Here is a 16,081-nt window from a genome sequence, read left to right as displayed (position 1 = left end):
GTTGGGTCACCCTGAGCAGCAACAACTGCAATCAAGCGTTTGTGATAAATTGCAATTGTTGTCATTCAGCCACATTGGAGTGTTTTCCAGCATGAAGTACCTTTCTTAAAAAGGCCACTCCAAAGTCTTCAGCCATTCAGAGGTGGACTTGCTGGTGTGTTTTGGATCACTGTCCTGCTGCAGAACCCAAGTTGGTTTCAGCTTGAGGTCACCAACAGATGGCTGGACATTCTCCTTCAGGATGTTTTGGTATATAGCAGAATTCATGGTTCCATTTATCACAGCAAGTCTTCCAGGTCCTGAAGCAGCAAAACAGTCCCGAACCATCACACTACCACCACCATATTTTACTGCTGGTATGAAATGGGGTATTACTTTTACACCAGATTTAATGAGACACACACCTTCTAAAACGTTCAACTTTTGTCTCGTCAGACCACAGAGTGTTTTCCCAAAGGTCTTGGGGATCATCAAGATGTTTTCCTCTAAAACTGAGATGAGCCTTTTTGATCAGCAGTGGTTTTGCAGGCTGTTTTTGCCTCGTGTCTTTCTTATGGTGGACACAGAGTGAGGCTTGTAGTTCTTTGGATGCTGTTGTGGCGTCTTTTGTGACCTCTTGGATGAGCCATTGCTGCGCTCTTGGGGTCATTTTGGTTGGCAGGCCACTCCAGGGAAGGTTCACCACTGTTCCATGTTTTTGTCATTTGTGGATAATGGCCATGTAGGTTTGATTTTTTTCCACCTTAAAAATAAAAGGTTTCATTTAAAAACTGCATTTTGTGTTCAGTTGTGTTTTCATTGACTCATATTAAAATTTGTTTTATGATCTGAAGTGTGCAAACACTTTTTCACACCACTGTATGCGCTTCTGTTATAGACAACATCGGTCCTTTTGGCTCAAAAACTGTATTCATTGATGTAATCTATTTATTCACCACATTATTTATTATTTATTATTTATTATTTATTATTTATTATTTATTATTTATTATTTATTATTTATTATTTATTATTTATTATTTATTATTTATTATTTATTATTTATTATTTATTATTTATTATTTATTATTTATTATTTATTATTTATTATTTATTATTTATTATTTATTATTACACAGGAGCCAGGCAATGACATTTCATTGGCAATTTCACTGCTGTGTTATTGTGCAATGACAATAAAGAAAGTCTATGTCTACGTCTACCATGTCTTTTCTATTGGATGGCGTCAGAAACCGGACAAATCAAACATCATATGTGAAAGAATTTCCTTACCATTATCTCAGTAACTGACTTGTTTCCTCTTGTTTGTTTCATGTGTACCGATGGGGACGTTTCCTGGAATCTTTACAGGTTGCTAGGCAACCCGTGCGACTCTGATACGCTACCAAGCTTGGTCATGAAATAGATATAGGCCCAGAAATATTCAAGTTGTGTTGCCTTGATTCTTGTTATTAGAGCTGTAAAAGATAAAAGGGAACTAATATATTTCATTAATATATGGCAAGCCATTCCTACTTTATTCTGGTAGGGTGACTTCCGTGGCCGGGGGTGGACGAGGACATTTTTTGCAGTGTTGGAATGACTCCAAACAAAACATTTGTTCATTCATTTTCTACCGCTTATCCTCACAAGGGTACATGGATGTGCCTATGGGTGGAGCCTATCCCAGCTGTCTTTGGGCGAGAGGCGGGTTACACCCTGGACTGGTGGCCAGCCAATCACAGGGCACATATAGACAAACAACCATTCACACTCACATTCATACCTATGGACAATTTGGAGTCGCCAATTAAGCTAGCATGTTTTTGGAATGTGGGAGGAAACCGGAGAACATGCAAACTCTACACAGAGATGCCCGAGGGTGGAACTGAACTCGGGTCTCCTAGCTGTGTGGCCTACGTGCTAACCAAAGAAAGCATTTCCTTTCAAACAGGAGAGGAACCTGTACCCATTGAAGTTTCTTCAGCACTTTTATTTGCGTCCTTTTAGAACTGTTTGTGTACTCATAGTTTTCGTTCACCTCCATATTTTTTTGAAACAGGGAATGCATTACAGAATCACATTTACTGCAACTCCTCTAGGCGCTATAAAAAGGAAATTTCCGTGAAAGAAAAATAAAACCAATAAAGAAAGGCGACAAAAACAAAAACCAAAAGAGTGGACATAATCAAAACCCAAAATCATTTCAATTCAGCAAGCCGTTGAAGGAACATCATGTTCGACTGTCATTTTTGCACAGAACCATGCAAAGGGGGCAGGGTGGGTTTTTTTTCTTCGTCTTCTTCTTCTCACTTTGGACCATTTACACTAGCCGCCCTCAAGACATGCCATTATCTGGAGAGCGGAGGGAGCTCTAATTAGTGGTGCTGAGATAGGTACACTACATATTTCCATTGTTGTGTATGGGTGTGCAGCATCGAGCTAAAAGTGAACTCATTGTCATACAAGCACACACATAAAACATATTTCCGCTCGCTCTCTGAACATTCTCCTTTTTTTTCCCACGGTGTTAGTATAAATAGAAAAGAAAAGGTTTTCAAAACATGTTGCGTAATGGAGGCAATGTTATGCATCATTTTAAGACGTTTTCTTTTGATTTCTGGAGAGGAATGTATCTGAAAAGGGAATGCAATGCTGTATTCAGACTGTTAACATCGTAAAAAAGCTCTGAAATTAGTAATTAAATAACCCTCTACTATTTATACATTCAGGCACTGAAAAATCACATGTCAATATGTAACTAAAAAAGATAGTCGCTCTCATTTTCCCTTGGTAAGAACAAGGAAGCTGAAACCTTGAAGTTGGCAATTGTGTAAAGTTTTCCTACCCAGTAGTAATGCCATATGCATCCCCTTTAGGTGCATCCCTCCTTTAGGTGCAGTCCAAACACTGACCTCCGATCGGAGCGCTGAGCCTCTCCCGCAGCGTTTGCCTGCCTGACCTATAGGAAAGAATCCATGACACCAGTCTTCTGAAAGGGAAATCCAAAGTTTTGACGTCCATCCAGCAAGTGAAGGCCCTCCATGCCACACTGATTCCCACCCCCCCACCGTCGTGGTTAAGGACTCTCCGGTGTGATAGCCAGCTCTCACCCCAGCGACCCTGAACTCAGTCAAATTTTAAGGGCTTTTACAAAAAAGCTAACTTGAACAGCCATACAATGGCTAAAACATAAACCATATCTCTACTTTATCTCGGCTTTTCAGTCTTTATCTTTTATTTCTTTTTTGATTTTTGGATGCATTTGTATTTTTTCTCCATTTCTTTTTTTTGCGGTTGCGCTGATCCAATCCTGCGCTGAAAGGCTCAGTCACAGGGGAGAGAAACTGGTTTTCATTGGTGGTATGGGAGGGCACGAGGTGAGGGAAGGGCAAGGAGGGGGTCAGAGGTGAAGATATGAGCTCATAAATAGTCCAATGATGGACTAGGGATTCGATGGATTCGGAGGTTATCCACTATCAGAGGAGGTGTGTGGTGCTGTGGAGGGCGAGCGCCGCCTGCGGGTGGTGGACGTCCAGGATCGCTCTGAGCGTTCGGAGCGCTCTGAAGCTAGTGACGCGGGCCGAAAGCGGTGAACGAAGCCGTCCAGGAAGTCCTGCTGCTGCTGGGTTATGGCTTGGGAAATGAGGCAGGGCAGCGCCTGCAGGCTGCCTGTCACCGAGTCCAGCTTGTCCTCCAATGTGCCGATGCGCTTGTCCAGCTCCTCGCTGCGCTCCTGGAGCTCTGACACCAGGTCGTACATCACATTCTGGGTCTACGGAGAAAGATGCATTGGAAAATTGTTATTTATATAAATGGCAGCTAATCTTTGTCACAATGAGACAGTTTTTGGCTTAGAATTTTGCATGTACTTTCTGTGTTTTGGTCGTTTCCCTATCTTAGTTCCTGCTATAGTCTCAGAACAGGTACAGTCATCCCTCACCACTCTGCCGTTCAGTTTTTGCTGCTTCATTCTATCCCGGTTTTTTAAAATAAATTCATTATCAGGCACCTCACAGCTAGGAGATCCGAGTTCAATCCCTCCCTCGGCCATCTCTGTGTGGAGTTTGCATGTTCTCCCCGTGCATGCCTGGGTTTTCTCCGGGTACTCCGGTTTCTGGTTTAGGGTGAGGAGCTCAGCCATCCGGGACTCAGAGTAGAGCCGCTTCTCCTTCACATCGAGAGGAGTCAGTTGAGGTGGCATCTAGTCCGGATGCCTCCTGGATGCCTCCCTGGTGAGGTGTTCTGGGCATACCCAGCCAGGAAAAGGCAGACCTAGGACACGCTGGAGGGATTATGTCTCACAGCTGGCCTGGGAACGCCTCGGTGTCCTCCCGGTGGAGCTGGAGGAGGTGGCCGGGGACCAGGAAGTCTGGGCTTCCCTACTGAGACTGCTGCCCCCGCGACCCGGACCCGGATAAGCGGAAGAAAATGGATGGATGGATGGACTCCGGTTTCCTCCCACATTCCAAAAACATGCTAGGTTAATTGGCCACTCCAAATTGTCCATAGGTATGAATGTGAGTGTGAATGGTTGTTTGTCTATATGTGCCCTGGGATTGGCTGGCCACCAGTCCAGGGTGTACCCGAAGACAGCTGGGATAGGCTCCAGCACCCCCGCGACCCTCGTGAGGATCTGACATCAGATGTAACGCGGCAATTAATTCAAAAATGTACATGCTGGTGCAGACGGTTAAATAGTGGTTCCTGGTTGCATTAAAATGTGCCTGACACTCCTCCAAAAACCTGCGGTGACGTGTCTGCATTGTGCAATTCACCACTGCGCAGGATGCGCTTCGCCTGCGCTGAAAATAGAACCGGTCTGAGCTTTCAGCGCACCTTTGGCCTGCTGTTTTGTCATGAAAATATGCTGAAAATATGGGCACCCCCCCTGGTGCACCGCCACACCCATCTTGGTGCAGTACAGCCCACCAAATGACTAAATAGGCTGCGCACAGTGGTGTGCTCGAACCAAATTACCACTGCGTGGGCTGCACCACACTCCGCCACTTTGCGCTGCACCATGAAATTCGAGCCCTATGTTTCTCAACTGGCCTGGGAATGACTTGGGATCCACTGAGAGAAGCTGGACAAAGTCTGGGCTTCCCTGCTTAGGCTCCTGCCCCCACAACAGGATAAGCTTGGCTCGCCATTGAACACGGCCTGTCATTTTTTTACCCAAATTAAGCATTTGCACGCAGAAAAATCACATGAAAATGAATGAAAACACATTAGAATACCAGCATAACCTACACGGGTCTCTAGGTGTCGGTAACGTATTGTGTTGTTGTCTTTAGAGTGTGGTGGGACTGATGTAACTGTGTTTCTTTCGTCTTCAGGACATTCCAAGTGTTTGTCGTGGCTATGACCAATGTCTGTCATAGACTCTCAGAGTCACAATTGCTTACTTTCACTCAAAGATAGCCCCCTGCTTTTCATATTGTTTTCACCTCTAAATGCAGTCTATACAGGCTAAACTTTTCCTACCCGATCTGATAGGATTTATTTACAATTTATTGATTGAATAAACTACACCATCGGACATCTTTTAAGTTGTGAAGAAAAATACCTGGAAATAAAAGCTGAAATGTTCTACGGTCGAATATTCATCTTTAAATGTCAAACTCAAATGTTCTCAGTCTACAGCAAAAATAAATAAATGTTACTTCCGGTGACCGACTTAAGCTGATTCTATTGTAATCGGCTATGTTTGAACACTTGTCGTTAGATTAAATCTCAATAACATTACCGGTGTAGACTCTCAGCAAATAAGTGTTTTAGGTAACAATTTTCCATTGTTTGCTTTAATTCTAAATATGACTCTATGCTGGAAGAAGGCACAGGAGAGAGAAGAGACGGGTGCTTCCAGCAAGTCAGCAAAGATTTTTTATCTATGTGCTGATTTAACAACCGGCTTCTCCATTTATAGCCAGAGAGTCTTTAATGTCCCAAGTATTAGCTTCACGCTACTCATCCAGCTAATGGGAGCGTTTTTACTGTCAATGCACACATTCTGCACATGCCAGCGTTTCTGCGCGTGGTCGCAGTGTACATTGAAATGTTTTGACATTGTCTCATTACAAGCTCCCGTCATCTTTTACACCCCAATAATGTCTTATATTACAGAGGATGGCTTGAAAAAGAGCGGCTGAACTACAGCACATTGCACACAGATGGATCAGATGGTGGAGCAGAGGAGGGGCGAGTAAACACACATTAAAGGAGATGGCCTTGTGACCTTTTAAAAAGCACACACTGGAGTGGAAATGCCACCCACATCAAATGAGGCTGCAGACTGGCACCTCCCTTTGAACCGTGTCTTTTCTCCGCACTGGTGGCTGAGCTCATGTTTGCGGCAGGGAGGCTGCAGGAGGCTGCCCGGGCAATGATGGTGCTCACTCTCTGACTCCTCAGCACCCCTTGTACGAGCTTCTCTTTGCTCTTCAACTTGGAGAACATGATCTCGCCTCTTGGAACTCACTGTCGGTGTTCAGATACTGTTGCCAGTGGCAACATGGCTCCTTCTTGGGACCAACAAAAAGCAACTCTGTCAGGATTATAAAATTGTGTCTGACTGTAGTGTCGGTGGTCGGCCTTTTAGCTCCAAGCTACACATCAGTCATAATTAGCGCCCACCAAGTTGCAGCAGTATGCTGGAGCCTATCCCAGCTGTGTTCGGGCGAGAGGTGGCGTACACCCTGGAGTGGCATAATTAGCGCTAAGTCAAATCTGATTTGTTAGATTTTGTCCATACTCAACAAATAGATGATATTGGATTTTTTTTTGAAGACCACCACTAATGGTGGTCCATCCATAGTTAGAGTTATCCATCCATACTGTCATGATCTGCCTTGTTGTCTCTTTTCTGTCCTGCAGTGGACTCCTGCCTTGTTCTCCTGGTCTGCACACTTGGTATCTGAAGCCTACGAACACGAGGCTGGGTACACCCCTTAATGATCGCCAGCCAATCACAGCAACGGGAGTGAATATTTTCTTAGTCAAATGATTCCATCCATCCATTTTCTGCCACTTATCCAGCTCCGATTCGGGGAGCCCTGATCCCCAGTCATCCCTTCCAGTTCCACCGGGAGGACACCAAGGCATTTCAAGGCCAGCTGTAAGACATAATCCCTCCAGCGTTTCCTAAATCTGCCCCAGGGCCTTCTCCCAGAGAAGGACATGCCCGGAACGTCTCACCAGGGAAGCTTCTGGGAGGCATCCAGAGTAGATGCCCGAGCCACCTCAACTGGCTCCCCTTGATGTGAAGGAGCAGCGCCTCGACTAACTGAGCCCCTCCTGGATGACCGAGCCACTCACCTTATTAAATGATTCCACAGTTGGTGTATAACTTGCTGCTATTATTTTAAAAAGGTACTACATTGATGAGTACCTTTATCCAAGTCCCGCATGGTGATACATATGTCCCCCTGATGAGGATAAACAGCACAGAAATGTATTTTTTTCTAGTGTTCCCACATTATGAACCGAAACCCTGAATGAAAAGCAGGCTTACGGGCACCTCATGTGGTCGTTGGGGTCTTATGGTATATTCTTTGAATTGGAGAAGCTGCCTACATTTCCTGTTTTTTTGTTACCATGGCAGCAAAGTCATAATGCTTCCTTGTGTCTGTAATTATGCCCACACACAAACAAAGGAAGTTTTTGTGTGGGTTTATGTGTGCCAATAACGAGTAAAAAGGCAAACACCAACCTCTAAATTAAAATTATATTCTTCTCATCTTAGTTTTTGGGTTTTCATTTTTTGCAAGAAGAGAAGTTCCGTCGCTAGATTGCGGTTCACCTTTCGCAGATTTTTTTTAAAGTGCAATTTTACATGTTTTTTTAACAGCACGTGAACGTGCATTGGCAGTTGCGTCCTTGTGGTGTATTATAGTGATCTAACGTCGCTCTGTTGGGTGTGTCTGTTATTGTATCGACTACTGCTACCAGTAGAGGGCGGTGTATACTCATGTGACAGTTGAAGATGTGTCCAGACGTATCGAGCTTGGCTGAGCCGTCACCGGCTTAATATACCGGCACAACAGTCCTGATTGGCTAAGGCAGAATACGCACATTGAGTCCTGCGTTCTGATTGGCTTTAGACCATTGTCCATTAATCTCCTACGCGTCTACCTGTTTATTTCCTGTTGTATGATAGCTAGCTGCTACCATTATGGTACATTATGAAAAAAGGCAGAAGTTACACAGCTGTATTTAATCTTCGGTTCATGGAGGACGAGGAAAATATTTTAACAACAAAAACGCTCCAGCCCAAAGGCGTCAGGACAAGCCATGAGTGGAGGAGTGAATGCGTGAGTCACTTCATTTCTTGTGTCCCATCTCCTAAATTGATCATTAAAATTCAAATGAAACTTGAACTTTGAGAGTGGAGAAACGTGATAAAATGTTAATGACTGACTGACAAAAACTGTGTTTCACAGCCTTAAACATATATAATGTACAAACATATTGTAGGATACTTTGCGGGCTATCCCCAGCAATATTTAAAACAGTCCATCCTCACAGGTGAGGTTATTTGTTATTTTAATACTTAGAATATTTTGGTCAGTTTCTACTCATACATTGATTATTCTTTTATTACTGTTATTTTTACAGCTATTATTGAACTCTAACCTTGAAGCTGGAGGAATGGCTCCAGCAGTTCCAGCATGTTCGCCCACAAGAGTGCAATACTGTTCTGGGAACAGCTGAGATACTGTACAGATGCTAATATCTTTTTAAAAACATTTTTTAACGATACCATCTGGCCCTCACAGTTTCTGCCGAGAAAGATTCTGGCTCGTGGACTAATGTAATTGTGGACCCCTGAACTGAACCATAACATTATGTGTTTTCATTTTTCTTTATGTCTTATAGCGGTTAATGTTACCTTAAGTAACAAATGAGATGAGTGAGACATCTGAGACGACATATAATACAACCATAATAAATATGACAACCCCTCTTTTTCAACACTTGTCTTTAAAATAATATTTTTCAGAAAAAAAATCAAAGACAACATGATTTTTTTAAATCTATATTAATAAAAATAAAGTAGATTTCAGCTGCTTGACTGCTTCACTTATCACCATTGCATATAAAATAGCATAACTTTTTTGGAGCATCATAACTCTTACTAACTTTACTAACTTGCCCAACCTTTCAGAAACTGTTTGAGCCAAGTTAGTATCCTCTTCCCGTTGGTACCTGACTCCGGTTTAACTGAGCAGCGCTTAACATTAAGTTGTCATACATGGACTTTCTAAAGTTCATTCATTCATTCATTCATTCATTTTCTACCGCTTTTCCTCACGAGGGTCGCAGGGGTGCTGGAGCCTATCCCAGCTGTCTTTGGGCGAGAGGCGGGGTACACCCTGGACTGGTGGCCAGCCAATCACAGGGCACATATAGACAAACAACCATTCACACTCACATTCATACCTATGGACAATTTGGAGTGGCCAATTAACCTAGCATGTTTTTGGAATGTGGGAGGAAACCGGAGTACCCGGAGAAAACCCACGCATGCACAGGGAGAACATGCAAACTCCACGCAGAGCCGAGGGTTGGAATTGAACTCTCCTAGCTGTGAGGCCTGCGTGCTAGCCACTCGTCCGCCGTGCAGCCCTTCCTAAAGTTGAGAAATTCAAAAGATGAGGGGTTGGGGAGCGCACCACCCCCGTGATGTGGCACTTCCCCATCATGTAGAACGAGAGTACACCATTGGGATGTTTTAAACAATATTTGAAACACATACATACATAAGTCTGAAAAGTGTCCTTTTAAGATATACTTGAATCCTATGTATTTGTTACTTAGGCATACTGTATTTGTGGTGTCCAGTTTCTCATGCAATTCTATAAAGAGACTTTTATATGTGAGTTTGTCCCTGAAAAGATCGAAACTTGCCTTTGCCAGGTCCACCAAGGTGTTGGCCTGATCGTTGAGCTTCCTCTGCTCCATCTTGACACTGCGCAGTCTAGGTGGAGGCACGGGGAAGTCAAGAGGGACGGAGAAGGGACAGAGGAAAGGACAAAGAAGGCAGGAGGGGGGGAGGAAGCCAAAAAGAGTGGAAGGTTGCAGGTTGTTTGGGGCCGATAGAGAAGAAGAGAGGAGGAACACATTTTGTTATCAGGAGCGTTCCCACACTTGTGACACTGAATTTAAAATAAAAGATGTCAGTGCGCATGCATCGCAATTAGCGGCTTGGAACTTAATATACATACATATATACTGAATAGATATATGTATACAGATTCAAGCATTTCCTGGTCTTTGTCAATTCAACCACAGCATGCAAAATGACGGAAGCATATTACATTTGTATCTCATGTTTTATTGCATCTACCTCTACTTAGAACAACATTTTGCAGAGTAATGTTTAGGACATATACTCATATTAGCGTATTGTTCTTGAATTCTAATCGCTAAACTTGAATTCAATACGGCTCAGTGGCAAATTTGCAAACAATGCTATTGTAAATCAAATAAAACTGACATTCCAGCTCATATGAATACACACCATCAACTGACACAGGACATAGTACAAGTTTAATGGAACTACATTGTTATTATTTGGAGGAAAAACATGCGATGCAATATGCTTCCATTCTGGCGAACCCTTCAAATCAGTTTCAACTCACTCATCGCTTATCACCCCAAAATAAGACATTAAAAAGAAAACATGGCATGCCCATTGTCACTGCTACACGTAGTCCAGTGCCAGGAATCCAAATAGACATTTTTGTCTGCAAGCGTGCAGTGACTGTGAGTGATTTGTACACAATGAAATGTTGGTATCTTCAGTGAATTGGTGTGTTTGTTGTCTTTGTACATTATGTGTCATTGCAGATGCCATAGATTCAATACCTAGGCCTGATATGAGATTTTGTGCCTACTTAACATACAGTACTTGTGCTTAGATTTAGAACAGTGTTGAAACTGACTGGAATAATGTCATTGTTTCTGGTGTGGCGGCGTCACCATCTGGACGTGTGAAGAGAGGAATTTCCCTGTTCAGCAAATTATGAGACAAGATGCCATTCAAGGGCCATTATGCATGAGTAAATCACTATATGAGAGTGGAGTGTGACTGCTCACTTCTAGAGGGGGTTTCTGCCTTTACACTGTGTGGACAAAATATATTGAGACACCACACACGGGGCTGAATGCATATTTTATCATAGTTTGTTGATTCAATTGTACTGACTGGGCTAAAACTTGCTAAATATGTCCTGGCGTGACAATAAAGTTCCCTTTAAGACAGGGGTCTCAAACATGCGGCCCGCGGGCCAAATGTGGCCCACAGGACACTAGTTTGAGGCCCCCACCTTGATATGAAAGTTTAATGTTAGTGCGGCCCGCGCAAGTTTGATATGGATGCTGTATGGTATCATGTACCCAGAAAAAATTATTACGTTTGATTAATGTTCATGTTAAAGGTTAAATAACTGTTAATAGTTATCCTCCCTATCCGTGTGGAAGTGGTAAGTTTTTGGCTATTTAAGTTGAAAGGAAATAACTTGAAGGCTACCGTTTAGGTCGCTAGCTCTCTAGTTTGCGAGTTAGCATGTGTCTCAAGACCCTGCAGTTGCGCAATATGTTGTAAATAAAAAGAGTTTACATGTGACTATAGTCATGTTCTGTCATGTCTACAGGGCTCTAATAATGCTTTGTTAATTTTAATCTGAAAAAAATAATTTGTCTACCCAGTTTTTATTATTTGCCATTTTATTATTATTATTATTATTGTATTTATTTATTACTGATTGATTTTCTTTATTCTTGATTTATTTTTCATCTTATTTTGTGTAGAAAAATAAAAATTAAGATATAACAGATATAAGATATAACAGTGGAATGTTTTATCAGAGCGTTTCTTGTAGAAAATCGGAACCAAAGCAAAATGTATTCATTTTTCTGTTTTTAATAAATGCGTTTTTTTTGGGGAAAACCTGATGCGGCCCAATCTCACCCAGACCCTAGCTCTAGTGGCCCCCAGGTAAATTGAGTTTGAGACCCCTGATTTAAGATTTCAGATGCAGAGAACGAACTGACCCAAACTGTGATTGATGAACTAAGACTTTGATATCATTGTGTTTCACTAGCATAATACAATTGGCGTGTCCAAAGTGTTTGTTTTTTATTATATTGTAAAAGCCTGATTCATTTATTATTAATGAGATTATTATTAGATATGACTAGGGGGGTGTCAGCTCACAAGACGAGACGATACACGATATTGGACGTATTTATATACATCTTTTAGTTTTTTTTGCACGAGAAGCACAAAGAGGTGATTATGCAACTCTACAACAGAAGGGATCATGTTCAGTGCAGTTTTAAGCCGAGGTGGCAGGTGGGCTTCCCCTTAGAGAATGGTCATACATTCTATAAAATTCTATACCACTTGTATACCCCATTAGGGTCACGGGTGAGCTGGAGACTATCCCAGCTGATCAGCCAATCATAGGGCTCAAATAGACAAGCATTCACACACACTTTCACACCTATGGACTATGTAGAGACTCCACTGAACTCGGGGGTCGGCAACGCACGGCTTCTCTTCAGCCTCTTTGTTGTGGCTTCCTTCACAATGCTAGTATATTTTTTAACACCCAAATGGGGAAAATGCGCATCATTGTAATGAGTTTTGAAAAATCCGACTTTCTGTGAGACAGTGAATGCATCCTGGCTGAGTTATGACAAGGACTGGAAGGGAAGCGGGTGTTTGGCTGCCTGCTATGGTTGAGATGGGACACGTCTTCCCTGCCAACGCCATAAACTAACTGTATTTATGCTTCATATGTGGTGAGAAACAACACAAAACGCTGTAAGCACTCAACACGTTCTGAAAAGTTGTCATATATTTCAAAGTAGATCCCTGCAGTCCAGACCTGCACACGACGGGCTCGAACGACCGAACACAACTCATTGATGTGAGCCACACACAAGAGGTGACATACAGTACGTCGCCACTAGTCGTTCATTTTCAACGGAACCTGATTGTTGCCAGTCTCTGTCCATGCTTGCAACATGTGAAATCTGTGCATGTTTAATTTTTTTAATGTTTTTTTTATGGCTGTTGCAAAAGACCAATCAGGGAGAGTTTTATTGACCGACCAATGAGCGAACAGGATTCTAGGTTCTCGCAGGTAAACATGGAAAAAAATACTTGTGTCCAATTTCTGAAATAGAAATTGAATTGACATTTATAAAAAAACTTGTTGGTGCCAGAGTAAACATACCAGGTAAGTCTAAATTCATTTACACAGATATTTTGGTAAATTTAACTTCATTGTTAACTCGATCAACTCCATTTATTTTTCCTCTGAACTACTTTCCAAAACTGGCAGTCAATCAAAACCGTGGGAGACTCGTAATTCATTCTGCACATTTTTTCAGGTCATGAGGTTTAACCAACTATCATAACCATACTAGTTATGATCATAACCCTACTAGTTGGCATCTGCTACACACGCACACTGCACTTGTATTTGCTCTATTCTCTTGTTAAAACTGGTAACGTTATAAAGAGACTGATGCTTTGCGGCTCCAGACTATTCTCTTGAATGAGCAAGGGAGTAAAATGGCTCTGCGGACTCCTGACTAAACCTAACATTTGTTTTCGGAATACCGGGGAAAACACACACCTACAAACTTGGCACAGGCATAGATTTGAACCTTTGATCTCCAGAATGTTAGGCCATCTTGCTAACCATTGTCAACTGTGCTACTTTTCAGGAGCATATTTTGTGTCATTTTTTTTCTTGCTCAACACAGACTCCAGGAACTAAATGCTATTCATTTAGCCTTTTAAACACAACTGAAGTTAGCAGGTTTGAAAACTATTTTTCTTTATTTCTTTTTGCCTTCAAAATTGGAATATGAATAATTTAGGGAGTAACTGTTTATGTTTATTGTATTCATGTATTGGGTATTTTTTTTGTCTTTGAAAGGAAAAAGTGCTTCCTTAAAATAACAACAAACACTTCAACCTCATTAGAACTACAGAACATTACTTTGTGTGTGTGTGTGTGTGTGTGTGTGCGTGTTGACAAAATCAGTGGGACTGCACAATGAGTTCTGTTGATGCAGGTTAATATAGCCTCCAGAGTAGCTATATTAATCATGGGCAAACATTAAACAGGACGTTGGAGATGAATATGAACCGCTGGTCAGGCCAACAAAGCTCAAGCTCATTCTCTGCAAGATGCTTTTTTTTTTTTTCTCCTTTCACACGCTCTTTCCAAACAAGCTTCCACGATCAACACCGGTGGCAAATTATTTTAATGTAATTCCATTCAGAAAATGGCAGAGAGAGAAAGAAGTAAATGAAAGACTGACTTCAGTGAAACCAAAAACAAATCAGCATTCAGCATTTTTTGGAGTTTGTATGTTGTTGTTTTTTTTTCTTATTTTGGCAACACACACTCTGTTCATGCATGTCAACGGCAGACATGGAGGAGAGAGGAGGATGCTGAGGAGACAGGAGGAGGATACATAGAAGACTCAACTTACTTCTGAGCTCTGCGGTGATAGAGCAAAACAAAGACAGAACACAGTACAGTTTTAACCCCACGACATTCACCAAACGACTGATACCTTCACACTTCTCACTGTAAGCACAAGGTCAAAGGGTGGTTGGAGGGAAAAGGGAAGAAAGGAAGGGAGGGAGGGGGGGACCATTATACTAATTTGTAGTGTGTGTGTGTGTGTGTGTGTGTGCCTGACAATCACAGGAATCCAGTGATGATTAATGTACCTGAACTAAAACACTCGTGTCACGTCAAACTGAGCATTATAAGGATTTCAACAGTGATTGATTCTCCTTAGTGGGTGCTGATATTGGAGGACTTACTGGTGAATGGCTTGGAGAAACTTGCGTTGGTGTTTTCGCACCTTGGCGTGATCAATCTTCTTCACCAACTTGGTGTGTTTGTAGATGAGCCATGTTTCCCTGAGTACATTGGCAGCTGTGTTCTTCACCTGTGGAGAACAAGGTCAACTTTCACCCTCAGTAGTTGTTCAGGTATACAGGTGCATCCCAGTAAGTTAGAATACAGTCAAATTGAGGTGTCATGAGACACGATATTGGGTCTTTGAGAATGAGTTTTTAGTAATGGTAATGGTTTTATTTCATTTGATCATGCATCAGATTACAATTGAGTGCATCCCATAATCAGTTCCCAGTTCCACATGTCCAAAAGGAGTAGGAAGAAGCAAAGCATATTAAATCCTACCCCTCCAGCTCCCCGCCATACTTTTACAATCAGTAACTGTTACATTTGTTCACTTCCTGCTTTCCATAATACAGTTTTTTTGGTTTGTGTTTTGTTTTTTTAATATCAGCATCCAATGCCATAATGGGTACCATAGTAAGTGTCAATATAGTGATATATATAGCACATCATGACTGGTTCAAGACTCTTCATCCTTGTATTTAGCAAACATCAACTGCTTGTATTGTTTCTTGAATTGGCTCATCGTTGTGCATTGTTTGATTTCCTTACTCAATCCATTCCATAGTTTGATTCCACATACTGAAATGCTATGGCTAGCATAACGTAGTCCTAGCATAGAAGTATTTCAAATGTACTTCTTCCCTGAGATCATATTTCTCCTCTCTTGTAGAGAAGTATTGGATGACATTTTTAGCTAATTGCTTATTTTTAGCCTTATGCATTATTTTAGCTGTTTGAAGATGAACTATATCAGCAAGTTGAAGTATTTGTGATTTTAGAAATAAGGAGTTAGTATGTTCTCTGTAGGCGGCATTATGAATTATCCTTACTGACCTTTTTTTGCAGTACATTTAGCAAGTGAAATTGCTTTTATAGTTATTATCCCATATTTCCACACAATAAGTAAGATATGGTAGAACCAGAGAGCAATAAAGAGTGTGGAGTGATTTCTGATTGAGAACAAATTTTGCTTTGTTCAATACTGAAATATTTCTGGCCACCTTATGTTGTATATTTGTAATATTATGTAATTTTCCAGCTCATATTTTCATCTATTGTGACATTTTATCATTGCATTTAAGGAAAAAATATATGACAATACATTCTTTTGCACTTTGTGTGCATGCGACCGGCCCCGC

The 16,081-nt window shown here is 41.7% G+C and overlaps 1 protein-coding gene across 2 annotated transcripts in view; it reads right to left on the bottom strand.

Annotated features, from left to right (window-relative positions):
* Positions 1-1,840: 1,840 nt before the first annotated feature.
* Positions 1,841-16,081, bottom strand: part of kcnn1a (potassium intermediate/small conductance calcium-activated channel, subfamily N, member 1a) — a 75,213-nt gene continuing 60,972 nt past the window's right edge. Inside the window, exons 7-10 of one of the 2 annotated variants that reach the window (XM_058066528.2) lie at positions 14,840-14,967; positions 14,500-14,508; positions 9,889-9,958; positions 1,841-3,754 (exon numbers count right to left, since the gene is read on the bottom strand). In XM_058066528.2, coding sequence (XP_057922511.2) covers positions 3,449-3,754; positions 9,889-9,958; positions 14,500-14,508; positions 14,840-14,967 — 513 coding nt within the window. In that variant the 3' untranslated portion in view covers positions 1,841-3,448. The remainder of the gene's footprint in view (positions 3,755-9,888; positions 9,959-14,499; positions 14,509-14,839; positions 14,968-16,081) is intronic. The other variant, XM_058066529.2, reaches the window with a different exon arrangement.

The sequence above is a fragment of the Doryrhamphus excisus genome, linkage group LG6 (assembly GCF_037039965.1).
Source record: "Doryrhamphus excisus strain RoL-2023G ecotype Guam linkage group LG6, RoL_Dexc_Guam_v1.1, whole genome shotgun sequence".
In the NCBI taxonomy this organism is placed as follows: Eukaryota; Metazoa; Chordata; class Actinopteri; order Syngnathiformes; family Syngnathidae; genus Doryrhamphus; species Doryrhamphus excisus.
Note: the sequence above shows the minus strand (reverse complement) of the source record. Positions and strands in the feature narration are given on the sequence as shown.